The sequence below is a fragment of the Carcharodon carcharias genome, chromosome 2 (genome assembly GCF_017639515.1).
Source record: "Carcharodon carcharias isolate sCarCar2 chromosome 2, sCarCar2.pri, whole genome shotgun sequence".
NCBI lineage: Eukaryota > Metazoa > Chordata > Chondrichthyes > Lamniformes > Lamnidae > Carcharodon > Carcharodon carcharias.
Window position 1 is genome coordinate 134,358,545 of NC_054468.1, and position 27,529 is coordinate 134,386,073.

The window sequence follows — 27,529 nt, forward strand, 5'->3', positions numbered from 1 at the left end:
AAGGTTAGACCACAGTGCCTTTTACCACTAAGCCATCAGGAAGCTCCCACAACCCTCCCCACCAAAAGTGTTATCAACATGTTTATCGTTTGGTGCTGTGTTGTACCATTGCTGGAGATGCATCTTCTCATTAGTAGCTGTGAGATCTCTGTCCAGCATGCTGTATGGGCTTTCTAACATCTTAGCATCAGGCTGAACTAGACATGGTGTTGAATTGTGGAAGTTTTAAAAAGCACTTTGTTTGTTGCAGACATGTTACTGACTGGCTTGGAGGCTTCTTATAATGTTGCATTTTAATTGGGTAGCACATTTGCTCTTTCAGGTTATTGACATTTTCTACTTTGGTAGAAATCATACCTTTATCTTCAAGTTATTTCCTTCAACTGAAGTTCTGACTTCTTCTTAGCCAAGTGTTACAGAATACAATTTCTTAAAATTCCAAAATTGTGCAATAGTATCGGGGCATAGAATGAATCATCAACTCACACTGTTAGTACCAAAATCAAAGAAGCAACTGTTTAACAGTTTTGACATTTTCAAAATCGGGGCTATGCCTACAATTTACAGCATGTCAAAAAATCTAGCAGGAAAAAGCTGATAGTAACTATGAAATGAGAAACTGCTTGTTTGTGAGATTTTCTTTAAAGAGGCATAGGCACAAGTGGTAACCCCTTTCAGCAGATTAATGCTTTTCTATCATTAAAGTGTTATTCTTAAAGCTTAGTGATGTTAGATTTATTTTCTTTTAATGTAGGTCATTTTTTGTTGACAAATCTGTTGCTTGAGAAGCTGAAGAACTCTGGAAACGGCCGCATCATAAACGTATCCTCACTAGCTCACAAAGTGGGGCAAATTGATTTCAATGATCTCAACTGGGAAAAGAAAAAATATGACACAAAGGCAGCATATTGTCAAAGTAAACTTGCAAACATATTGTTTACAAAGGAGTTGGCTAAAAGACTTCATGGTAAGTTGAGTTGAGCTGATCATGCTATTCGATGACTACGAAGATGTATGACATACCACTGTGTAATACCCCTCTGTTTGAATGGCTCATTGGATACACACTCTTCTTAACTTGAGACATAGGCCTTAGAATAATTGGTTTTATTTAACTAAGGTAGATAAATTAACAGTATAACATGGTGACATATTTTTCTACACTCCTTGAATATATAAAAATAAAGATTTTTCTTTTCCTCATAGAAAAAGACAGACAACTTATATTTATGTAACATCTTTAACACAATAAAATAACCCAAGGCACTTCACAGAAGCATTATAAAGCAAAATTTGATACTGAGCCACATAGAGAAATTAAGGCAAATGAGGTTTTATGGAATGCCTTAAAGGTGCAAAGAGAGGTACAGTGGAGGAGAGGTTTATGGAGGGAATTCTGGAGTTTAGGCTTAGGCAGCTGAAGACACAACCACCAATGGTGGGCAATTAAAATGAGGGGTGCTCAGTAGGACAGAACTAAAGAATTTTTTAAAAAATTCTTCATGGAATGTGCGTGTCACTGGCAAGGCCAGCATTTGTTGCTCATCTCTATCTGCATTTGAACTGACATTGCTGGGTCACATGCAGGCCATGTAGACCTAGACATGTAGGTAGATTCCCTTCCATAAAGGGCAATGGTGAACCTGGTGGTTTTTGCGACAATCGAAGATAGATATTTTCGTGGTCATTATCACTGAGACTAGCTTTATGTTCCAGATTTATTAACTGAATTCAAATTCCACCAGCTGCCATGGTGAGATTTGAGCCCATGTCCCCAGAGCATTAGCCTGGATCTCTGGATTACTAGCAACATTACCACTACCCACCATATCTCAGAGGGTTGTGGGGCTGGAGAAGATTAAAGAGATAGGGAGGTCTAAGGCCATGGAGAGATTTGTAAACAGGTTGCATTGAAACATTGTTTAACTGGAAATTAATAAATTAATAAAAAAATAACTGAAATGGCCGGTGATTAGTGGAGCTCTGCAGGGGTCAGTGTTGGGACCACAACTTTTCACTTAATACATTAATGATCTAGATAAAGGAACTGAGGGCATTCTGGCTAAGTTTGCAGATGATACAAAGATAGGTGGAGGGACAGGTAGTATTGAGGAGGTGGGGAGGCTGCAGAAGGATTTGGACAGGTTAGAAGAATGGGCAAAGAAGTGCAGATGGAATACAATGTGGGGAAGTGTGAGGTCATGCACTTTGGTAGGAAGAATGGAGGCATAGACTATTTTCTAAATGGGGAGAGAATTCAGAAATCTGGAGTGCAAAGGGACTTGGGAGTCCTAGTCCAGGATTCTCTTAAGGTTAACACGCAGGTTGAGTTGGTAGTTAAGAAGGCAAATGCAATGTTGGCATTTATTTCGAGAGGACTAGAATATAAAAGCAGGAATGTGCTGCTGGGGCTTTATAAGGCTCTGGTCAGACCACATTTAGAATATTGTGAGCAATTTTGGGCCCCGTATCTCAGGAAGGATGTGCTGGCCCTGGAGAGGGTCCAGAGGAGGTTCACGAGAATGATCCCAGGAATGAAAGGCTTAACATATGAGGAACGTTTGAGGACTCTGGGCCTAAACTTGATGGAGTTTAGAAGGATGAGGGGGCTCTGATTGAAACTTACAGAATACTGAAAGGCCTGGATAGAGTGGACGTGGGGAAGATGGTTCCATTAGTAGGAGAGACTAGGACCCAAGGGCACAGCCTCAGAGTAACGGGAAGACCTTTTAGAATAGAGATGAGGAGAAACTTCTTTAGCCAGAGAGTGGTGAATCTATGGAATTCATTGCCACAGAAGGCTGTGGAGGCCAGGTCATTGAGTGTATTTAAGACGGAGATAGATAGGTTCTTGATTGGTAAGGGGATCAAAGTTTACGAGGAGAAGGCGGGAGAATGGGGTTGAGAAACTTATCAGCCATGATTGAATGGCAGAGCAGACTCGAAGGGCCAAATGGCCTAATTTCTGCTCCTATGTCTTATGGCCTTATGGAAGGCCAAGCTGGCATAGCAATTCACCCTTGCAGCTGTTAGCTGTGAGCCCCAAACACTAACTGGAACCCTGCCAATATCAATCTGTGAAATGTAGTCTCTGACCAACATGTTACCCTTCAAAGAAGTCTTCAGCCAATCAATGGCTGTATCCTTTTCTCAAAAGGTCTCAGAAACAGCTCTCAAAGTCACAACCCAAACTAGTGCCTATGCTTTCATCTGAGACTAGGTAGCTTGTAAACACTGCTGCAGATATCCTACCACAAAGGCAACAGACAGCCACGCCTCTTGTAAGTAAATTTCAGTTGATACCACGAACGATTACTGTGCTCATACTTATCAATTGCATGTACTTTCCCCTCCATCAAGTTCTGTTTCCGACATTGATGTGGGTGGAGCTGGAGCAGAGTTGGTGGGGTAGAGGAGAACCAGAGCATTGCTGGAACAGCGTTGCAAGGGGCTGGACGGGGGGTGTAGTGGGTGTCAGGGGAGCCAAGGGAGAGAGGAGCCAGGGTGCCTGTGGTGTGGTGGGGTAAAGTGCCAGGGGAATCATGGAAAATACTTTAATCAACATCTGTTTGTTCTGTGGATGAGGACATAAGTATTTGTAGGGCTCACTCTTCGATTTATGCCGGTGATTATCAGCCTTAACTTTTTAACATGGAAGAATTTGTGCAAATTGAGAATGAATGGGTAAAATTTTCAAACAAATGGTCCCTGCTGCTATAAGAACAGGAACGGCAGGACCATCGACCTGAGCTTCTTTGGAGCCCTTTCAGGGAGAGCACAACTTCTAAATTTCATCATAAGCAAGCTTGCCGGACGTTGCAGTGTTCTTTAGTCCCTCAATAATGGCAAACTTCTCAGGGTTCACCGCTATTGAGGAAGGAAAATCCAGGCCAATACTTTTTTTGTTTATGCAGGTTAATGCATTTACCCACTAAACTATTAGGAAAGCCAGTTCTTGACATTTTAATTGTGCAATGTGATCCGTCACTGATTTTAGCCTGTATCAGCCAGCATGCTGCTCACTTGAGAGTAAAGAGAGAAACACACAACAGTATTGAGGCTAGGAAGGGTGGGTTTTCAGAGGGAAAGAGTTAAAGTTATTAGCCTGGATTACCTGACAACCCTGGACAACCACATATGCAGGAAGTGTCAGGTTTTTGAGCTTGAACAGCAGCTGGTGTCACTGCAATGCTTCTGCTAGGCTATAAGTTACTTGGATAGCATGTTTCTGTAGGCGTCACCATGCAGCTTCATAGTGTGCAGGCAGAGAGGGAATTGGAGGCTGTCAGGTAGCTAAGGAGGACAGGTAGAGTGCAAGAATCCTCCAAGAGCATCTTGCTCTAACCATTTTTCAGCTTTGAATACTGGTGAGGACAATCGTTCCTCTGGGGAGTACAGCCAGAGCCTACTCCACAATACCATCCGTAGCTCAGCTTACAGACGGGAACGAGAAAGGTCAGAAAAGCAATAATAAGGGATTCAATAGTTTGGGGAACAGGCGGGCTTTTTTGCAGCTGCAGATGTGACTGCAGGATGGTATGTTGCCTCCCTGGTGCTAGGGTCAAGGATGTCATTGAGCAGCTGAAAAACAGTTTGAGGGGGGAGGATGAACAGTCAGAAGGGGTATGAAAGAATGTTGCAAATAAAATCAAGAAAGACCCAAAGATGTTTTATAACTACACAAAGAGTAAAAGGATAATTAAAGAAAGAGTAGGGAAAGATTAAAGACCAAACAAGAACTTGTAAATGGAGGAGGAAGATGTGGGCATGGTTCTTAGTGAATACTTTGTGTCTGTCTTCACAAAAGAGGTGGAAGATGCATGCATTGTAGTTGAATAGTGTGAGACATTGGATGATATAAAGAGAGGAAATATTGCAGGGTTTAATATCTTTGAAAGTGGATAAAGCACCTGAATGAAATTTATACTAGGCTGCTAAGAGAAGCAAGGGAAATAACAGAGGCTCTGACCTTCATTTTCCAATCCTATCTGGCTACAGGATTGATGCCAGAGGGCTGGTAAACTGCTGATGTGGTACCGTTGTTTAAATGGGAGGATAGGATAGGTCAAGTAATTACAGGCCAATCGGCCAAACCTCGGTGGTGGGCAAATTATTGGAATAAATTCTGAGGGACAGTATAAATCATCACTTAGAAAGGCACAGATTAATTAAAGATAATCAGCATGGATTTGTTAAGGAAAGGTCATGTCTGAATAACTTGATTAAAATTTTTGAGGGGGTAATAAGGATGAGTGTAGTGCATTTGATATACTCTGCATACATTTTAGCAAGGCTTTTGGTAAGGTCCACATGGCAGGTTGGTCAGCAAAGTAAGAGCCAGTGGTATCCAAGGGAAAGTGACAAGTTGAATCCAAAATTGGCTGTGGCAGGAAGCAAAGGGTAATGGTCAACAGGTGTTTTTGTGACTGGAAGGCTATCATTCAAATTGGCCCTTAAAAAGGCTCACACAGGACTACAGATTTTGAGCATGTCCAAACTTATAACTCCAAACTTTGATTTCTTGAAGGCTGTTAAACACTCAATGTATTCTAACATACAGTAACATATTGACCATTCTATCCCACAAGGCACACTGCCCCACTTGCCAATACTGTTGCCTCTAGTTCACCCAGGTTCTGGTGTGATGTTTCTCATCACCGAAATTTTCAAAGACAAATGGGTAAGCAATAACAAATAGTAGGAAGATTTAGAACGAAAATTAAAAAGAGCGTAAAGAGGGAACCAGAAATGGAGCGGGAAGGAGACATATGTGGAGGAGTAAGGGAAGGAGAAAAGTAGAGATAGGAAATCATAGAAACAGAGGAGGGGAGATTCCATGACACTATTCAAAATCAATGCCAGTAGAAAACCTACAGTCTCCTTTATATTACTAAAAAAATTAAACAGCATAAACATGTTTTGTGAACTCCCCTAAAGTCTCAATTAGTAAGTGGGATGACTCTAAGCCATATAAACCAGAAAGATCCCAGATTTAATCCCTAGACTGCATTTTGTTAGCCTTTCATAACAGAGGCACTATAATTTGACCTGGCTGTTCCCAGGGCGAGTAATGAGTATTATTCATGTGTGAACCTTGTTGGTGAAAGCTATCGAGCTATATGACTGCATCACCCAGATTGAGTGTCTCAGCTACTTGCTGGATTAATTTACTAAGGCATCAAGAGGAACACACACTTTTTCATTTTTGATGATTTAAATTTATTTTCACAGATTAAAATAACAAACCTGTCTTCGTTTTTTTTTCAACAAAGGAAGTGGGGTTACAGTCAATGCTGTGCACCCAGGGGTGACGAACACAGAACTTGGCAGACACACAGGAATGCATAAATCAAATTTTTCTAATACAGTATTGGGTAAGTGATGGTGACTACTTTTATTTCACCTTCTAAGCAGCAAGAGTCTTTCTGGTAAATGTTTTGAAGTGTGTACTATGGTTGTCGGCATTGAAAAGCCAAATTAGATAGCACAGCACAGCCCCAGCATCACCTAAATATGTACATGGCTGTAGTTTTCAAAACAGCAAATGCTTTTTTAACTGTTTGAAGTTTACCAGTTACAAGTGGAATACTGCTCAAATTGGCTCCTGGTAGTAGCAATTCTAGTGTTTTGAGTCTGCTGGCACTCTGAATTTAGCCCATTTACATTATGGGGCATGATTTTGTACACTAGTGGCTGAAGCAACAATGCATAATATTCCAACAACAGCCTGAACATTACACTATGTCAAAGGCATTTTGGTATGTGCTTGGCAGGGGATTAAACTAAACTGGTCTTGGCTGATGAATTCGACAAATATGACTGAAGACATAGGTGCAACAGTTAGGAACAATAGAGATATGTCCATACTCTATTATTCTCCACAGCCAAGAGTAGCACACAAGGCTTCACTCGAGTCTCATTTGAGGCAAGTCATCGCTGACGATAAATTAGAACTAAACAGTCTGGTTCACTGGTGCTCAAAATTAATGGGCTGGGCCCCAACAGAAATGTCATATCCTTTAGTTATAGATAGTTTTAGTCTTTTTTTTCCCCCAAAATATACTTTATTCATAAAATTTATAATAGCACATTACTTAATCGTTCAAAGTAGATATTACAAAGTGCAAACCAAATCAGTTTCATTCAATACTCTTGTTACTCACTACATTCACGGCCCAAACCATCTTCAGCTGCTTCATCAATGACCTTCCTTCCATCATAAAGTCAGAAGCGGGGATGTTCGCTGATGATTGCACAATGTTCAGCACCATTTTGAACTCCTCAGATACTGAAGCAGCCCATGCCCAAATGCAGCAAGACCTGGACAATATCCAGGCTTGGGCTGACAAGTGGCAAGTAAGATTCACGCCATAGAAGTGTCAGGCAATGACCAGCTCCAACAAGAGAGAATCCAATCATCGCCCCTTGATATTCAATTGCATTACCATAACTGAATTCCCCACTATCAACATCCTGGGGGTTACCATCGACCAGAAACTGAACTGGACTAGCCATATAAATACTGTGGTTACAAGAGCAGGTCAGAAGCTAGGAAACGTGTAACGAGCAACTCACCTCCTGACTCCCCAAAGCCTGTCCATCATCTACAAGGCACAAGTTAGGAGTGTGATGGAATACTCCCCACTTGCCTGGATGAGTGCAGCTCCCACAACACTCAAGAAGCTTGACACCATCCAGGACAAAGCAGCCTGCTTGATTGGCACCTCATCCACAAACATTCACTCTTTCTACCACGGACACATAGCATCAGTAGTGTGTACCATCTACAAGATGTACTGCAGGAATTCACAAAGGATCCTTCGACACCACCTTCCAAACCTACAACTATTACCATCTAGAAGGATAATGGCAGCAAATGAATGGGAACACCACCACCTAGAAGTTCTCCTCCAAATCACTTGCTTGGAAATATATCACTGTTGCTGGGTCAAAATCCTGGAATTCCCTTCCTAATAGCACTGTGGGTATACCCATACAACATGGACTGCAGCGGTTCAAGAAGGCAGCTCACCACCACTTTCTCAAGGGCAACTAGGGAGGAGCTATAAATGCTAGCCCAGCCAGCAAAGCTTACATCCCATGAATGAATTTTTAAAAATTGCAATTAATATTTACAAGATTCATACCATGACAGACATACTGTCTAAGAGGTTTTACCCAGTTTCCAGCCCCTCAGTGTACTATGGCTGAAAGTGGCCTATCCCCATTGCACCTTTACAGCAGCTGCCCTAAGCTAAAGATAGTAGTGTTGGAACTTTGGCGTATCAGAGCCAATTAACCCTTTGACCCCTTATTCTCAAGTTCTGAAATTATTCGAGTGATAACCCTTATTAGTGACAGTGATTGTATTTTATTAAATATAAGTAAGACTTGACATGTACTAATGTCTGAGCAGTAGTATCAAAGCGCAATAGTATTCCCATTGTCCCCTGGGTAGCAATGTGATTGGCATGTAACTACTCCCTGGTCACACCCCAGCCACCATTGCATCAGTCAGTGTGACCCATAATACCTCTACAATTTCTATGCTCAGGGAATCTCCTCTTATACTTTCTTTACCACAGCAAAGCTTATGGAGACCAATTTAACCTAATCTTTATCTCACCATTATTTAAACAGCCCAATTACAAAAATGTAATTTAAAAATCTGCCCTCACAAGCCAGGTCAAACTCTCAAGATCTGTCGCTTCCCATGTTCAGTTGCCTATCAGCTCATAAACATTCCATGCCAAGTTTGACTAAGCAAGAAAAAGCATGGTGGCCTTGGTACTCAGGCTATTTTGTCTTGGCACTACACATGTCTGGGCAGCTGAGGTTCTGCTAAGGTGTTTATCCTTTAGCTCTTACACAGAAGACAGCCTGTTTGCACACACTGCAACATTTCTGCTAAAGTTTACTTTTTATGATTTGGTCCCTTCCAAAACCTTCAGGGTCATCACTGAAGGCTCAAACCATAATTCTCCATCACGTCAATTCTCAGCCTCTTTTACCCAGGGCAAATTACAAGCAGAATTAAAAATACAGTTCAGTGTAAGATTACTCAGATTAATTCAATTAAAGAAGTATACACTCAGCCATTATATTTGAGTTCATTTTTGTCAGTTGGCAACAGAACCCATATAGAGATTTCCCAGGATTCTTACAGTAGGATAGCACCATACAGCACAATACTTTAGCCATAAAATTTGTAAAAATACATAATAGTTCAAATTTGACACTACATGAGTAATGTAGTTTAATTGTTTTCAATATAGTATGTGGCACTCTTGAAGTGCCTCACTATACTTAGAATTACAGGTTATATTTACAATTTACATCTAAGTTTCATGTCAAATATTCTCTGGTGGGTGCATACAGTCTGAGAGGTTTACATGGTGCTGAGACTCCAAGTGTGCATGAAGGATCTGATTGAGCGGCTCCTTCTTACCATCAGCCAAACTACACTTTGGTGCTTGTTTGAAAACTCTGGCTATGAGGCTTTCTGCCACATGACTTTGACAGTCTGATCAGGGAACCATCCAACAGGATCCACCATTTCATTTTTCCTGTTGGACTTGGAGGGTATTAGATGTGGACCATTGCTTGATGGACTTGTGGTCAGAGGTGCTTTTGTGCACAGACTTTTCCATGGGGGCCAGGTGACACAGTCAAACTGAATGGAGCATTCCACGGCAATGTGGCTGGACCCACTGACTCAACATCAGGTACAGATTGAACCTCAGCATGCAGTGAAGCTTGGTGACCAAGGGTCTACACACGGCTTGACGTAACCACACAAAAATGGTGGCCACTAGGATGAGGGAAATGTTGGTTATGTTTTTCTCCCTTCACGTGGAGATTTGTTCATGGTGTCTCTGTGGACATGGTCCATTTTCAATCTCCAGACAAAGTGGAAGATGGCTTAGGTGATCATCATGGTGCAGGAGCAGGGTTGGAACCAAATATATGCCATGTACAGCAACGCAAGATCACTTTCCATAAGTACATCTGGAACTCAAGAAGGAGTTTCACTGTTCTCCAACCTTTTAAATCCCTTTCAAGTTCCTCCACGTTTTCTGGGGTCAGCAGTTTCATATTCAGCTTCAGTATTCCTCTGCAAACATTCTGGTCTTCCTGTAGGTGACAGTTGGCCAGCAGAAGACAGTGCTCAGAGAAAAACCATCAGCTAGATGTCGGGTGGATCTGACTGTGAGCGCTTGGGACACACACAGGAAATCTATCCTAGAATGGTGGTCACAGCCTAGAATTTCATGCTGTGACCTGAACCCACATTCTTATGAATCTGCAGTAAGAGCCACAGCTGGCTCAATGCTACCTTGAAATTTTGGCTGTTGTGTGCAGGGCCAGATTTATTTTCTGTGCTCAGTCCCTTTAAGAACTTTTAAAGAACCTTTTAATATGCACATTATTTATCACAGAACAGGACCTGCGTGAACGAATCTAGAACAAGTTTAAAAGTAATGGGGCACCCATTTAAGACTGAGAAGAAGAGGAATTTCTTCTGTGAGGGTTGTTGGTGTTTGGAATTTTCTTCGCCAGCAAACAGTGGAGGCTGGGTCATTGAATATATTCAAGGCTGAATTAGACAGATTTTTGATTGACAAGGGAATCAAGAATTATGGGGGACAGACAGGATAGAGTTAAGGCCACATCAGATCAGCCATGGTGGATGGAACAGGCTTGAGGGGCCAAATGGCCTACTCCTGTTCCCATTTCTTTTGTTCTTTTGACCTGTCTTGCCTCAAGCAGGTGTATCTATATCTGCAGAGTTGCTGAAGACATTGGTCAGCTTTGCATCAGGAGTCTGGATGTAGTGTTCAGTTTGCTGTTAACCCTGCTGGATCATCTATCCACATCGGTAATGCAGATGAAGTCACCACCTAGAATGACCGATCTACACGTCGCCAGCAGCACTGAAAGCTGCTGAAAGATGGCCAGCCTCTCGCCCTTCAGAGCAGGGGTGCACACGATAAAGCGAGGTGTTTCTGTCAAATACGTTCGCTACAAGGAGGTGACCTTCCACTGCTTCCTTAACTTCGGGAATGAAGTTGCGCCCCCCCCACCGCCACAGCAGCAGAAGACCCAGGACAGATGAACAACAATTGTTTCCTTTTGACCAAATTGAAGGCATAAGACCATAAGACATAGGAGCAGAAGTAGGCCATTCGGCCCATTGAGTCTGCTCCGCTATTCAATGAGATCATAGCTGATCTGATAATCTTCAACTCCACTTTCCTGCCTTTCCCCCATAACCTTGATCACCTGACTGATTAAAAATCTGTCTATCTCAACCTTGAATATACTTAACAACCCAGCCTCTATAGCCCTCTGTGGTAAAGAATTCCACAGATTGACTACCCTCTGAGAGAAGAAATTCCTCCACATCTCTTTTAAATGGGCATACTCTGAGATTATGCCTTCTGGTCCTAGACTCTCCCACAAGGGGAAACAACCTCTCAGCATCTACCCTGTCAAGTCCCCTAAGCATCTTATATGTTTCAATAAGGTCGCCTCTCATTCTTCTAAACTCCAATGAGTACAGGCCCAACCTACTCAACCTCTCCTCATAAAATCCCTCCATACCCAGAATCAACCTAGTGAACCTTCTCTGGACTGCCTCCACTGCCAGTATATCTTTCCTTAGATAATGGGACCAAAATGTTCACAGTATTCTAGGTGTGATGTTCTAGTGCCTTGTATAGTTTTAGCAAGACTTCCCTATTTTTATACTCCATTCCCTTTGAAATAAAGGCCAGCACTCCATTTACCTTTCCTATTACCTGCTGAACTTGTATGTTAGCTTTTTGGGATTCATGCACAAGGACCCCCAGATCCCTCTGTGCTGCAGCTTTCTGCAGTCTTTTTCCATTTAAATAATAATCGGCTCCTCTTTTTCCTGCCAAAGTGCATGACCTCACATTTTCCCACATTATATTCCGTCTGCCAAGTTTTTGCCCACTCAATTAACCTGTCTATATTCCTTTGTAGACTCTGTGTCATCTTCACCACTTGCCTTTCCACCTATTTTTGTATCATCTGCAAATTTGGCAATAGAGCATTCACTTCCCTCATCTAAGTAATTAATATACATTGTAAATAATGTGGAACCACTATGGAGACCATTGCTTGCATGTGCTTAGCTGCAGCATTCCATGCTCATGCAGAAACAGCAAGTAGGCTTTTGACCGTGGCAAGGTATCCCCAAGATCGAAATATATTGCGTCGTGGCCTTAATACCATGTGCACATTAATAGAAGCAATCTTTAAACCAAGTTAAAATGTGTAAATTTCCCCAGCCTGATTGTCTATTCTGTTCCCAGCCCTTGGGATGTTCTTGCATAGCTGTAGTGTTTGCAAAGTGTTCCACCATCAATGGGCTGTGATATAAGCTGTGGTCTCCCACTGGTGGTTGTTCCACCAGACAGACATTGTGAAGGTTGTGTTAATGGGATATTTGGGTTGTCTCCAATTGGTGCTGTCCTTCACCTCTCTTTCATGTTTAGGATGTGGCTGCTGTTTGCTTTCCAGAGTTGAGGTGCGTTAGGTGCTTCACTGCTCCCGATGCTTGGAGCTGAGTTGCGCTGGGCACCCTGCTGCTCCCGATGTCCTGGAGCTGGGTGCCTCTTTGCACTTGGTGCTTTGGAGTTGGGAGTGCCCTGGGCCCTTTGCTGTGTTCAACTGGTGGAGGGGTGTGGGGTGGGGGGGGGTCTTCTCCTTTGCGTTTTGCCACTCTTTTTGTTGGTGGCTGTTTTCATGCCCTTCCTTCTCCAATGAAGAGCAGTTGCTGTTCAGAACATGAGCTGTTTCTTGCTGCTGGGTTGGGTGATGGTTTGTTTTCTCTTTTAGGTCTTTTTTGTTATTTTCTTCTTAGCCACCTCACACTCTCCCACTTGTCCCTCTTCTGCACCTCTTCCATGGATACTCTTTGCTGAGGAGGTGGCTCAGGGCACAGTATTGACATTTGGCAGCTTGCTACAGCACTGGTTTCCTTTTCCTTGTCCCTTTTCCGCATGTTTTTATCACTGGGAGAGGATTGCTGGTCTCCTCTGAGGCAGTATCTTTTGCTGTCCCTTTCTGATGCACCATTTTACCTCATGTAGATGACACTGAGTTTTGGGCAGGTTTTGGAGAAGTGGGTTGTCTCACCACACAGATTGCACCATATACTCTGCTTATAGCCCTTTGTCTTGTGGCCTTCCTGCTTGCAGCTCTTGCAGACAATTGTTTTGCATTTGGCTGCCATGTATCTAGATTTACAAGTCTGACAAATTCTGGGATTTTTTTTTCCAAAAGAATACTTTATTCATAAAATTTATAAAAGTACTTTACATGATCGTTCAAAGTTGACATTGCAAAGTGCAAAACAAATCAGGTTCTTTCAATACAGTATGTGGCACTTTGTGGTGCCTCACTACGTTTACAATATTCAGGTTGTGTTAAACACACAGACCGAGGGGTTTTACACATTTCCAGTGCCACGGTGTAATGGTGGTGGGGAGCACCTTAAACAGTTGGCTTTCCCCATTGTGCCTTTGCTATGGTTGCCCCAAGCCTTACTGTGCCTTCAGCACATAGTCCTGGACCTTGGCTGTTGACAGGTCTATGTACTGGAAGACCAAGTTTCGGGAAGACCAAGTTTCAGGCAGACCAAAGAGCCTCTTTCACAGAGTTGATGATGTACCAGCAGCTGTTGATGTTTGTTTCAGGGTTCATCCCTTGGAACAGCCAGTAGAGCACAGAATCCTTGGTCATTGAATTGCTTGAGTTGAACCTCGATTAAAAACCACTGCATCTCTTTCCACACCTACTTTGCAAAAGCATGCTGCAGAAGGAGATGGATGATAGTCTCTTCCCCACTGCAGCTGCCTCAAGGGCAACATGCAGAGGGGGTGAGACTCTGGACATGCAGAAAGGATCTGATGGGGAGGGCCTTTCTCACCACGAGCCAAATCACGTCTTGGAGCTTGTTTGAAAGTTCTGACGAGGCTTTCTGTCAAATGATTTTGAGTCTGCTCAGGGAACGATCAGACAGGAACCACCATCTCTTTTTCCTACAGGGCCTTGAGGACGTTATGTGTGGACCACTGCCTGATGGATTTGTGGCCAAAAGTGTTTCTTTGCATAAGCTTCTCCATGAAGGACAGTTGGTATGGCACAGTCCAACTGACTGGAACATTCCACAGCTGTTAGGTGGCCGGACCCCTCCTTTGCAACACTGGGGCCAGATGGAATCTCAGCACAAAGTGACACTTAGTGTTTGCATACTGAGGATCTATACACAACTTGATGAAGCCACACACAAAGGCCGCCATCAGAATGAGGATGACCTTGAGTATGTTTTCCACTCCCTCTGCACCCTTGCCAAAGAACATAACCTTGCTCTTGCCATGACATAATTACGCTTCTAATGTCAGATTGTAGATGCTCATCAGCCTGTACACTGACAGGCATCCAAACAGAAGACTGTGACAATTTCTAATTTCCTGCCTTTCCCCCTTGTACTTGAGGATGATAATGCCATTCCTCATGGATTCTGGCATGCTGCTGTCCAGAAGCATAATCTTGTACACTTCCAGCAGGCATGGATCAATCCAGTCCCACAGCGCCGAGTACAACATGGCCAGTAAACCATTACTTCCTGGAGTTTTACTTGTCTTGTTGGAATTGATGCCCTTTGTCAACTCATAACAGAGTTAGAGGTTTATTCAGAGTCTCCCGCTTGAGGGAGACCTCCGTGATAGAGGACAGGAAGAACTGGGAAACCGTGCTGTCTGTGGGCTTTGCATTGAACAATTCACATAAATGCATTTGCTGATCCTGAATATGTCAGCTCTTTCAAAATCCAACTGGCACCTGAATGTGGTGAGTGGGTGAACATCTAGAAGTAGAGGATTGCTTGCTGAGGCTATGTCATCAGTGGTGAAAGTCTTGACTGAAGTACCACCAATGGCATTACGCCAAGAGGACAGCTTCAACGGGAACTCTGAAAATAGTTGGCTGTGGTGGTGAAGACTTGGGCAGCAATGGGTTCTTCTGGCCTCTGGCTGGACAGATGACCACTGTTAAACTGGCAAAGGCCAAAACAAATGGTTTAAACATAATTAAAGATGAATATATACCTGGACCTCACCAAATGGGCCAACTAAGAATCAAGTTGATTACATTGCAGAAGAAATACTATGGAGATCCCGACGAAAGAATTGTAAGACATATCTAGGGACATACTGTGACACTGATCATTTGCTAGTGGTGATACTGAAGGTTTGAGTGGGCAAAAAGACAAAACAGCTTTTAATGACATGACTATGTAATCGAGCTTAACAGTGATAAGGCAGTGCAGTATTGCTTTAGAAATCGGCAACAAACTCAAAAGTTCCACAGATGGCAGCTGATGAGAGAATGCCAGAAGAGCTTTGGCAAACTACAAAAACTGTTCTGGATGTAACAAAGGAAATGGGATTTGTGCAGTCTGTGAGTTGGACACTGCCCTCGCTCGCTCTCTCTCTCCCTCTCTCTGTCCCCCCCCCTCGCGCTCGCTCGCTCTCTCTATCTCCCCCTCACTTGCTCTCTCCCCCTCACGCTTGCTCGCTTTCTCTCTCCCCCTCGCGCTTGCTCGCTCTCTCTCTCCCCCTCGCACTCGCTCGCTCGCTCTCTCCCCCTCGCACTCGCTCGCACTCTCTCTCCCCCTCACGCTCGCTCGCTCTCTCTCTCTACCCCTCGCGCTGGCTTGCTCTCTCTCTCCCCCTCGCGCTCGCTCGCTCTCTCTCCCCCCATGCTCGCTCGCTCTCTCTCTCTCTCACCCTCGCGCTCGCTCTCTCTCCCCCTCGCACTCGCTCTCTCTCTCTCCCCCTTGCGCTCACGCTCTCTCTCCCCTTCGCGCTCGCGCTCGGTCTCCCCTCGCTCTCCCCTCGCGCTCGCTCTCCCTCTTGCGCTCGCTCGCGCTCGCTCGCGCTCTCCCCCTCGCGCTCGCGCACGCTCTCCCCCTCGCGCTCGCGCACGCTCTCCCCTTCGCACTCGCGCGTGCACTCCCCTCGCGCTCACGCGTGCTCTCCCCCTCGCGCACTCCCCCTCGCGCTCGCTCTCCTCTTCACGCTCGCGCGCGTTTGCACGCGCTCTCCCTTGCGCGCGCGCTCTCCCCGTCGCCGCTCTCCCCTATCGCTCGCGCTCTCGCTCTCCCCCTCGCGCGCACTCTCGCTCTCCCCCTCGCTCTTGCTCTCCCCCTCGCGCTCGCACTCTCCCCCTGTCGCCGCTCTCCGCGTCGCTCGTGCTCTCACTCCCCATCGCCCTCGCTCGCGCTCTTCCCTCGCCCTCGCTCGCGCTCTCGCTCTTCCCTCGCTCGCGCTCTCGCTCTCGCTCTTCCCTCGCTCGCGCTCTCGCTCATCCCTCGCCCTCGCTCGCACTCTCCCTCTTCCCTCGCCCTCGCTCGCGCTCTCGCTCTTCCCTCACCCTCGCATGCGCTCTCGCTCTCCCCCTTGCCCACACTTGCGCTCTCGCTCTCCCCCTTGCGTGCGCTCTCGCTATCTTACACGCGCGCGCAAACCTTCTTTCTCCCCCTCGCGCGCACACACTCGCTTTCTCCCCCTCGCGTTTCTTCGTGCTCCCTTCTGTTCTCCCCCTCGCGATCCCTCGCATTCACCTTCTCCCCTTCGCGATCCCTCGCGTTCGCCTTCTCCCCCTCGCGCTCCCTCGCGCGTTTAACCCCTCGCGCTCACATTCTCCCCCTCGCGCTCGCATTCTCCCCCTCGCGCTCGCATTCTCCCCCTCGCGCTCGCATTCTCCCCCTCGCGCTCGCATTCTCCCCCTCGCGCTCTCCCTCTCCCCCTCGCGCTCCCCCTTTCCCCCTCGCGCACGCACACTCGCGTTCTCCCCCTCGCGCACGCACACTCGCGTTCTCCCCCTCGCGCTCCCACACTCGCGTTCTCCCCCTCGCGCTCCCACACACGCATTCTCCCCCTCGCGCTCCCTTTTGCTCTCCCCCTCGCGCTCCCTCGCGGTTGCCCTCTCCCCCTCGCGCTCTCCCCCCCCCTCGCGCTCTCCAACCCCCGCCCTCATGCTCCACCCCCGCCCTCATGCTCTCCCCCCCGCCCTCATGCTCTCCCCCCCCGCCCTCTCACTCTCCCCCCCCCGCCCTCTCGCTGGCCCCCCCGCCCTCTCGCTCTCCCCCCGCCCTCTTGCTCTCGCCACCGCACTTTCGCTCTCCCCTCGCGCGTGCTCGCGCTCTCGCTGTCCCCCTCGCGTGCGCTCTCGCTGTCCCCCTCGCGTGCGCTCTCGCTCTCCCCCTCGCACGCGCTCTCGCTCTCCCCCTCGCGCGCGCTTTCGCTCTCCCCTCACGTGCACTCTCGCTCTCCCCCTCGCTCGCGCTCTCTCTCTCCCCCTCGCTCGCGCTCTCTCTCTCTCCCCCTCGCTCGCGCTCTCTCTCTCCCCCTCGCTCGCGCTCTCTCTCTCCCCCTCGCTCGCGCTCTCTCTCTCCCCCTCGCTCGCGCTCTCGCTCTCCCCCTCGCTCGCGCTCTCGCTCTCCCCCTCGCTCGCGCTCTCGCTCTCCCCCTCGCTCGCGCTCTCGCTCTCCCCCTCGCTCGCGCTCTCGCTCTCCCCCTCGCTCGCGCTCTCGCTCTCCCCCTCGCTCGCGCTCTCGCTCTCCCCCTCGCTCGCGCTCTCGCTCCCGCTCCCCCTTCGCGCTCCCTCACGCTCGTTCGTCCTCTCCCCCTCGCGCTCCTTCGAGCTCTCCCCCTCGCGCTCCTTCGAGCTCTCCCCCTCGCGCTCCTTCGAGCTCTCCCCCTCGCGCTCCTTCGAGCTCTCCCCCTCGCGCACCTTCGAGCTCTCCCCCTCGCGCTCCTTCGTGCTCTCCCCCTCGCGCTCCTTCGTGCTCTCCCCCTCGCGCTCCTTCGTGCTCTCCCCCTCGCGCTCCTTCGAGCTCTCCCCCTCGCGCTGCTTCGAGCTCTCCCCCTCGCGCTCCTTCGAGCTCTCCCCCTCGCGCTCCTTCGAGCTCTCCCCCTCGCGCTCCTTCGAGCTCTCCCCCTCGCGCTCCTTCGAGCTCTCCCCCTCGCGCTCCTTCGTGCTCTCCCCCTCGCGCTCCTTCGTGCTCTCCCCCTCGCGCTCCTTCGTGCTCTCCCCCTCGCGCTCCTTCGTGCTCTCCCCCTCGCGCTCCTTCGTGCTCTCCCCCTCGCGCACCCTCACGCTCCGCTGCGCTCGCCCCCTCGTGCTCACTCGCGGTCTCCACCTCACGCTCACTCGCGTTCTCCCCCTCGTGCTCTCCCCCCCGCCCTCTCGCTCTCCCCCCCGCCCTCTCGCTCTCCCCCCCGCCCTCTCGCTCTCCCCCCCACCCTCTCGCACTCTCCCCGCCCTCTCGCTCTCGCCCCCGCCCTTTCGCTCTCCCGTCACGCGTGCTCACGCTCCCACTGTCCCACTCGCGCACGGTCTTGCTCTCCCCCTCGCACCCGCTCTCGCTCTCCCCCTCACGCTCCCTTGCGCTCGCATTCTCCCCCTCGTGCTCCCTTCTGCTCTCCCCCTCGCGCTCCCTCGCGCTCGCACTCTCCCCTTCCCCCCACCCCCTCGCGCTCCCTCACGCGTTCAACCCCTCGCGCTCGCTTTCTCCCCCATCGAGCTCGCTCCCCCCTCGCGCTTGCTCCCCCCTCACGCTCTCCCTCTCCCCTCACGCTCTCCCTCTCCCCTCGCGCTCTTCCTCTCCCCCTCGCGCTCTCCCTCTCCCCCTCGCACTCTCACTCTCCCCCTTGCGCGTGCTCGCTCTCGCTCTCCCCATTACGCGCGCACACTCGCTTTCTCCCTCGCGTGCGCACACTTGCGTTCTCCCCCCTCGCGCTCCCCCCTCGCGCTCCCCCCTCGCGCTCCCCCCTCGCGCTCCCCCCTCGCGCTCCCCCCTCGCGCTCCACCCCTCGCGCTCACCCCTCGCGCTCCCTCACGCGTTCAACCCCTCGCGCTCCCTCGTGCTCGCATTATCCCCCTCGTGCTCGCATTCTCCCCCTCGTGCACGCATTCTCCCCCTCGCGCTCGCATTCTCCCCCTCGCGCTCGCTCTCCCCTTCGCGCTCGCTCTCCCCCTCGCGCTCGCTCTCCCCCTCGCGCTCGCTCTCCCCCTCGCGCTCGCTCTCCCCAACGCGCTCGCTCTCCCCAACGCGCTCGCTCTCACCCTCGCACTCGCTCTCACCCTCGCTCGCGCTCTTGCTCTCTCCCTCGTGCTCTCACCCTCCCCCTTGGTGCTCTCCCCCTCGCAATCCTGCGTGCTCTCCCCCTCGCGCTCCTTCGTGCTCTCCCCCTCGCGCTCCTTCGTGCTCTCCCCCTCGCGCTCCTTCGTGCTCTCCCCCTCGCGCTCCTTCGTGCTCTCCCCCTCGCGCTCCTTCGTGCTCTCCCCCTCGCGCTCCTTCGTGCTCTCCCCATCGCGCTCCTTCGAGCTCTCCCCCTCGCGCTCCTTCGAGCTCTCCCCCTCGCGCTCCTTCGCGCTCTCCCCCTCGCGCTCCTTCGCGCTCTCCCCCTCGCGCTCCTTCACGCTCTCCCCCTCGCGCTCTCCCCCTCGCGCTCACTCGCGCTCTCCCCCTCGCGCTCACTCGCGCTCTCCCCCTCGCGCTCACTCGCGCTCTCCCCCTCGCGCTCACTCGCGCTCTCCCCCTCGCGCTCACTCGCGCTCTCCCCCTCGCGCTCACTCGCGCTCTCCCCCTCGCGCTCACTCGCGCTCTCCCCCTCGCGCTCACTCGCGCCCTCCCCCTCGCGCTCACTCGCGCCCTCCCCCTCGCGCTCTCCCCCTCGCGCCCTCCCCCTCGCGCTCTCCCCCTCGCGCTCTCCCCCTCGCGCTCTCCCCCTCGCGCTCTCCCCCTCGCGCTCTCCCCCTCGCGCTCCTTCGAGCTCTCCCCCTCGCGCTCCTTCGTGCTCTCCCCCTCGCGCTCCTTCGTGCTCTCCCCCTCGCGCTCCTTCGTGCTCTCCCCCTCGCGCTCCTTCGTGCTCTCCCCCTCGCGCTCCTTCGTGCTCTCCCCCTCGCGCTCCTTCGTGCTCTCCCCCTCGCGCTCCTTCGTGCTCTCCCCCTCGCGCACCTTCGTGCTCTCCCCCTCGCACACCTTCACGCTCCACTGCGCTCGCCCCCTCGTGCTCACTCGCGGTCTCCACCTCACGCTCACTTGCGTTCTTCCCCTCATGCTCTCCCCCCCGCCCTCTCGCTCTCCCCCCCACCCTCTCGCACTCCCCCCACCCTCTTGCTCTCGCCCCCGCCCTTTCGCTCTCCCCTCACGCGTGCTCGCGCTCTCACTGTCCCACTCGCGCGCGGTCTCGCTCTCCCCCTCGCACCCGCTCTCGCTCTCCCCCTCACGCTCCCTTGCGCTCGCATTCTCCCCCTCGTGCTCCCTTCTGCTCTCCCCCTCGCGCTCCCTCGCGCTCGCACTCTCCCCTTCCCCCCACCCCCTCGCGCTCCCTCACGCGTTCAACCCCTCGCGCTCGCTTTCTCCCCCATCGAGCTCGCTCCCCCCTCGCGCTTGCTCCCCCCTCACGCTCTCCCTCTCCCCTCACGCTCTCCCTCTCCCCTCACGCTCTCCCTCTCCCCTCATGCTCTCCCTCTCCCCTCATGCTCTCCCTCGCCCCCTCGCGCTCTCCCTCTCCCCCTCGCGCTCTCCCTCTCCCCCTCGCGCTCTCCCTCTCCCCCTCGCACTCTCCCTCTCCCCCTCGCACTCTCACTCTCCCCCTTGCGCGTGCTTGCGCTCGCTCTCCCCATTACGCGCGCACACTCGCTTTCTCCCTCGCGTGCGCACACTTGCGTTCCCCCCTCGCGCTCCCCCCTCGCGCTCCCCCCTCGCGCTCCCCCCTCGCGCTCCCCCCTCGCGCTCCCCCCTCGCGCTCCCCCCTCGCGCTCCACCCCTCGCGCTCACCCCTCGCGCTCCCTCACGCGTTCAACCCCTCGCGCTCCCTCGTGCTCGCATTATCCCCCTCGTGCTCGCATTATCCCCCTCGTGCTCGCATTCTCCCCCTCGCGCTCGCATTCTCCCCCTCACGCTCGCATTCTCACCCTCGCGCTCGCATTCTCCCCTCGAGCTCGCTCTCCCCAACGCGCTCGCTCTCCCCAACGCGCTCGCTCTCCCCAACGCGCTCGCTCTCCCCAACGCGCTCGCTCTCACCCTCGCACTCGCTCTCAGCCTCGCTCGCGCTCTCGCTCTCTCCCTCGTGCTCTCGCCCTCCCCCTTGGTGCTCTCCCCCTCGCGCTCCTTTGTGCTCTCCCCCTCGCGCTACTTCGCGCTCTCCCCCTCGCGCTACTTCGCGCTCTCCCCCTCGCGCTCCTTCGCGCTCTCCCCCCGCGCTCCTTCGCGCTCTCCCCCTCGCGCTCCTTCGCGCTCTCCCCCTCGCGCTCCTTCGCGCTCTCCCCCTCGCGCTCCTTCGCGCTCTCCCCCTCGCGCTCCTTCGCGCTCTCCCCCTCGCGCTCCTTCGCGCTCTCCCCCTCGCGCTCCTTCGCGCTCTCCCCCTCGCGCTCCTTCGCGCTCTCCCCCTCGCGCTCCTTCGCGCTCTCCCCCTCGCGCTCCTTCGCGCTCTCCCCCTCGCGCTCCTTCGCGCTCTCCCCCTCGCGCTCCTTCGCGCTCTCCCCCTCGCGCTCCTTCGCGCTCTCCCCCTCGCGCTCCTTCGCGCTCTCCCCCTCGCGCTCCTTCGCGCTCTCCCCCTCGCGCTCCTTCGCGCTCTCCCCCTCGCGCTCCTTCGCGCTCTCCCCCTCGCGCTCACTCGCGCTCTCCCCCTCGCGCTCACTCGCGCTCTCCCCCCCGCGCTCCCCCCTCGCGCTCTCCCCCTCGCGCTCCCCCCTCGCGCTCCGCTGCGCTCGCCCCTTCACGCTCACTTGCGCTCTCCCCCTCGCGCTCATTCGCGCTCTCCCCCTGGCGCTCTCCCCCGGCGCTCTCCCCCTGGCGCTCTCCCCCCGGCGCTCTCCCCCCGGCGCTCTCCCCCCGGCGCTCTCCCCCTCGCGCTCTCCCCCTCGCGGTCTCCCCCTCACGGTCTCCTCCTCACGGTCTCCCCCTCACGGTCTCCCCCTCCCGTTCTACCCCTCGCGCACGCACTCTCGCCATCTCCCCCTCGCGTTCCCTTGTGCTCCCTGCTGCTCTCATCCTCGCGCTCCCTCGTGCTCGCGCTCCCTCATGCTCCCTTGTGCTCTCCCTCTCATGTTCTCCCCCTTGCGCTACCTCGCGCTCGCATTCTCCCCCTCGCGCTCGCTCTCCCCCTCGCGCTCGCTCTCCCCCTCGCGCTCGCTCTCCCCCTCGCGCTCGCTCTCCCCCTCGCGCTCGCTCTCCCCCTCGCGCTCGCTCGTGCTCTCCCCCTCGCGCTCACTCGTGCTCTCCCCCTCGCGCTCACTCGTGCTCTCCCCCTCGCGCTCTCCCCTCGCGCTCTCCCCCTCACGCTCTCCCCCTCGTGCTCTCCCCCTTGCGCTCTCCCCCTCGCGCAGCCTCGCGCTCCGCTGCGCTCGCCCCTTCACGCTCACTCGCGCTCCCACCCCTCGCGTTCTCCCCCCTCGCGCTCTCCCCCTCGCGCTCGCTCTCCCCCTCGCGCTCGCTCTCCCCCTCGCGCTCGCTCTCCCCCTCGCGCTCGCTCTCCCCCTCGCGCTCGCTCTCCCCCTCGCGCTCGCTCTCCCCCTCGCTCACGCTCTCGCTCTCTCCCTCGTGCTCTCCCCCTCTCCCTTCGCGCTCCCTCGCAATCCTTCGTGCTCTCCCCCTCGCAATCCTTCGTGCTCTCCCCCAGCGCTCCTTCATGCTCTCCTCCTCGCGCACCCTCGCGCTCTCCCCCTCGTGCTCCCTTGCACCCTAGCGCTCCGCTGCACTCGCGCTCTTACCCTCGCGCTCACTCGCGCTCTTACCCTCGCGCTCACTCGCGCTCTTACCCTCGCGCTCACTCGCGCTCTTACCCTCGCGCTCACTCGCGCTCTTACCCTCGCGCTCACTCGCGCTCTTACCCTCGCGCTCACTCGCGCTCTTACCCTCGCGCTCACTCGCGCTCTTACCCTCGCGCTCACTCGTGCTCTTACCCTCGCGCTCACTCGCGCTCTCCCCCTCGCGCTCTCCCCCTCACGCTCTCCCCCTCACGCTCTCCCCCTCACGCTCTCCCCTTCACGCTCTCCCCTTCACGCTCTCCCCCTCCCGTTCTACCCCTCGCGCACGCACACTCGCCATCTCCCCCTCGCGTTCCCTTGTGCTCCCTGCTGCTCTTATCCTCGCGCTCCCTCGTGCTAGTGCTCCCTCGTGCTCCCTTGTGCTCTCCCTCTCACGTTCTCCCCCTTGCGCTCGCATTCTCCCCCTTGCGCTTGCATTCTCCCCCTTGCGCTCGCATTCTCCCCCTTGCGCTCGCATTCTCCCCCTTGCGCTCGCATTCTCCCCCTCGCACTTGCTCTCCCCCTCGCGCTTGCTCTCCCCCTCGCTCGCGCTCTCGCTCGCGCTCTCACTCGCGCTCTCACCCTCGCTCACGTTCTCGCTCTCGCTCTCTCCCTCGTGCTCTCCCCTTCCCCCTTCGCACTCCCTCGCAATGCTTCGTGCTCTCCCCCACGCAATCCTTCGTGCTCTCCCCCTAGCGCTCCTTCATGCTCTCCCCCTCGCGCACCCTCGCGCTCTCCCTCTCGTGCTCCCTCGCACCCTCGCGCTCCGCTGCACTCGCCCCCTCGCGCTCACTCGCGCTCTTACCCTCGTGCTCACTCGCGCTCTTACCCTCGCGCTCACTCGCGCTCTTACCCTCGCGCTCACTCGCGCTCTTACCCTCGCGCTCACTCGCGCTCTTACCCTCGCGCTCACTCGCGCTCTTACCCTCGCGCTCACTCGCGCTCTTACCCTCGCGCTCACTCGCGCTCTTACCCTCGCGCTCACTTCGCGCTCTCCCCCTCACGCTCTCCCCCTCACGCTCTCCCCCTCACGCTCTCCCCTTCACGCTCTCCCCTTCACGCTCTCCCCCTCCCGTTCTACCCCTCGCGCACGCACACTCGCCATCTCCCCCTCGCGTTCCCTTGTGCTCCCTGCTGCTCTTATCCTCGCGCTCCCTCGTGCTAGTGCTCCCTCGTGCTCCCTTGTGCTCTCCCTCTCACGTTCTCCCCCTTGCGCTCGCATTCTCCCCCTTGCGCTCGCATTCACCCCCTTGCGCTCGCATTCTCCCCCTTGCGCTCGCATTCTCCCCCTTGCGCTCGCATTCTCCCCCTCGCACTTGCTCTCCCCCTCGCGCTTGCTCTCCCCCTCGCTCGCGCTCTCGCTCGCGCTCTCACTCGCGCTCTCACCCTCGCTCACGTTCTCGCTCTCGCTCTCTCCCTCGTGCTCTCCCCTTCCCCCTTCGCACTCCCTCGCAATGCTTCGTGCTCTCCCCCACGCAATCCTTCGTGCTCTCCCCCTAGCGCTCCTTCATGCTCTCCCCCTCGCGCACCCTCGCGCTCTCCCTCTCGTGCTCCCTCGCACCCTCGCGCTCCGCTGCACTCGCCCCCTCGCGCTCACTCGCGCTCTTACCCTCGCGCTCACTCGCGCTCTTACCCTCGCGCTCACTCGCGCTCTTACCCTCGCGCTCACTCGCGCTCTTACCCTCGCGCTCACTCGCGCTCTTACCCTCGCGCTCACTCGCGCTCTTACCCTCGCGCTCACTCGCGCTCTCACCCTCGCGCTCACTCGCGCTCTCCCCCTCACGCTCTCCCCCTCGCGTTCTCCCCTTGAGCTCTCCCCCTCGCGCACCCTCGCGCTCCGCTGCGCTCGCCCCTTCACGCTCACTCGCGCTCTCCCCCTTGCGCTCTCCCCCTCGCGCTCTCCCCCTCGCGCTCTCCCCCGCGCGCTCTCCCCCGCGCGCTCTCCCCCTCGCGCTCTCCCCCTCGCGCTCTCCCCCTCGCGCTCTCCCCCTCGCGCTCTCCCCTCGCGCTCTCCCCCTCGCGCTCTCCCCCTCGCGCTCTCCCCCTCGCGCTCTCCCCCTCCCCTTCTACCCCTCACGCACGCACACTCGCCATCTCCCCCTCGCGTTCCCTTGTGCTCCCTGCTGCTCTCATCCTTGCGCACCCTCGTACTCGCGCTCCCTCGTGCTCCCTTGTGCTCTCCCTCTCACGTTCTCCCCCTCGCGCTTGCATTCTCCCCCTCGCGCTCGCTCTCCCCCTCAAGCTCCCTCATGCTCGCCCTCTCCCCCTCGCTGTCCCTCGCTCTCTCCACCTCGGCATCTCCCCCCCACCCTCTCCCCTACCCCACGCCCTCTCCCCCTACCCCTCGCCCTCTCCCCCTACCCCTCGACCTCTCCCCTACCCCTCGCCCTCTCGCTCTCGCCCCTGCCCTATCGCTCTCCCCCTCGCGCGCCCCCGCGCTCCCCCTCGCGCGCGCTCTCTCCACCTCACGCTCTCCCCCTCACGCTCGCTCTCTCCACCTCGCGCTCGCTCTCTCCCCCTCGTGCTCGCTCTCTTCCCCTCGCGCTCGCTCTCTCCCCCTCGCGCTTGCTCTCTCCCCCTCGCGCTCGCTCTCTCCCCCTCGCCCTCGCTCTCTCCCCATCGCCCTCGCACTCTCCCCCTACCCCTCGTGCACTCCCCTACCCCTCGCGCTCTCCCCTACCCCTCGCGCTCTCCCCTACCCCTCGCGCTCTCCCCTACCCCTCGCGCTCTCCCCTACCCCTCGCGCTCTCCCCCTCGCGTTCGCGCTCTCCCCCTCGCGTTCGCGCTCTCCCCCTCGCGTTCGCTCTCTCCCCCTCGCGCTTGCGTTCTCCCCCTCGCACGGGTGCACTCTCGTTCTCCCCCTCGCACGGGTGCACTCTCGTTCTCCCCCTCGCACGGGTGCGCTCTCGTTCTCCCCCTCGCACGGGTGCGCTCTCGTTCTCCCCCTCGCACGGGTGCGCTCTCGTTCTCCCCCTCGCACGGGTGCGCTCTCGTTCTCACCCTCGCACGGGTGCGCTCGCGCTCTACCCCTCGCGCTCGCGCTCTACCCCTCGCGCTCGCGCTCTACCCCTCGCGCTCGCGCTCTACCCCTAGCGCTCGCGTTTGCGCTCTACCCCTCGCGCTCGCGCTCTACCCCTCGCGTGCACACTCACTCTTCCCCTCGCGTGCTCCCACGCACTCTCCCCTCGCCCTCGCTCGTGCTCTCACTCTCCCCCTCGCCCTCGCTCGCGCTCTCACTCTCGCCCTCGCTCGCGCTCTCACTCTCGCCCTCCGCCTCGCTCGCGCTCTCACTCTTCCCCCTTGCCCTCGCTCGCGCTCTCCCCCTTGCGTGCGCACTCGCTATCTCACTCGAGCACGCACACTTGCGTTCTCCCCCTCGTGCTCCCTTCTGCTCTCCCCCTTGCACTCCCTCGCGTTCGCATTCTCCCCCTCGCGCTCCCTCGCGTTCGCATTCTCCCCCTCGCGCTCCCTCGCATTCACGTTCTTTCCCTCGCGCTCCCTCGCGCTCGCATTCTCCATCTCATGCTCCCTTCTGCTCTCCCCCTCGCGCGTGCTCTCGCTCTACTCCTCGCGCTCGCTCTCGCTCTACCCCTCACGCTGGCTCTCCCCCTTTCGCTCGCTCTCCCCATCGCGCTCTCCCCCTCCCCCTCCCCCTCGCGCTCTCCCTCTCTCCCTCGCGCTCTCCCTCTCCCCCTCGCGCTCTCCCTCTCCCCCTCGCGCTCTCCCTCTCCCCCTCGCGCTCTCCCCTACCCCTCACGCTCTCCCCCTACCCCTCGTGCTCTCCCCCTACCCCTCGCGCTCTCCCTCTCCCCCTCGCGCTCTCCCTCTCCCCCTCGCGCTCTCCCTCTCCCCCTCGCGCTCTCCCCTACCCCTCACGCTCTCCCCCTACCCCTCGTGCTCTCCCCCTACCCCTCGCGCTCTCCCCCTACCCCTCGCGCTCTCCCCCTACCCCTCGCGCTCTCCCCCTACCCCTCGCGCTCTCCCCCTACCCCTCGCGCTCTCCCCACCCCTCGCGCTCTCCCCCTACCCCTCGCGCTCTCCCCCTACCCCTCGCGCTCTCCCCTACCCCTCACGCTCTCCCCCTACCCCTCGCGCTCTCCCCTACCCCTCACGCTCTCCCGCTACACCTCGCGCTCTCCCGCTACCCCTCGCGCTTTCCCGCTACCCCTCGCGCTCTCCCCTACCCCTCGCGCTCTCCCCTACCCCTCGCGCTCTCCCCTACCCCTCGCGCTCGTGCTCTCCCCCTCGCGCTCGTGCTCTCCCCCTCGCGCTCGTGCTCTCCCCCTCGCGCTCGTGCTCTCCCCCTTGCGCTCGTGCTCTCCCCCTCGCGCTCGTGCTCTCCCCCTCGCGCGCGCACACTCGCATTCTCCCGCTTGCGCTCGTGCTCTCCCCGTCGCTCTTGCTCTACCCCTCGCTCTTGCTCTCCCCCTCGCTCTCCCTCTCCCCCTCGCTCTCCCTCTCCCCCTCGCTCGCGCTCTCCCCCTCGCTCGCGCTCTCCCCCTCGCTCGCGCTCTCCCCCTCGCTCGCGCTCTCCCCCTCGCTCGCGCTCTCCCCCTCGCCCTCTCCCCTACCCCCTGCCCTCTCCTTCTACCCCTCGCCCTCTCGCTTTCCCCCCCCGCCCTCTCGCTCTCCCCCCCGCCCTCTCGCTCTCCCCCCCGCCCTCTCGCTCTCCCCC

General features: G+C 55.2%; 1 protein-coding gene across 6 annotated transcripts in view; it reads left to right on the top strand.

Annotated features, from left to right (window-relative positions):
- LOC121272694 (retinol dehydrogenase 13-like) overlaps positions 1 to 27,529 on the top strand; it is a 98,447-nt gene that overhangs the window by 54,805 nt on the left and 16,113 nt on the right. For all 6 annotated transcript variants that reach the window (XM_041179436.1, XM_041179455.1, XM_041179465.1 and 3 more), the window contains 2 exons: positions 755 to 967; positions 6,273 to 6,374. In XM_041179436.1, the coding sequence (XP_041035370.1) occupies positions 755 to 967; positions 6,273 to 6,374 (315 nt within the window). The remainder of the gene's footprint in view (positions 1 to 754; positions 968 to 6,272; positions 6,375 to 27,529) is intronic.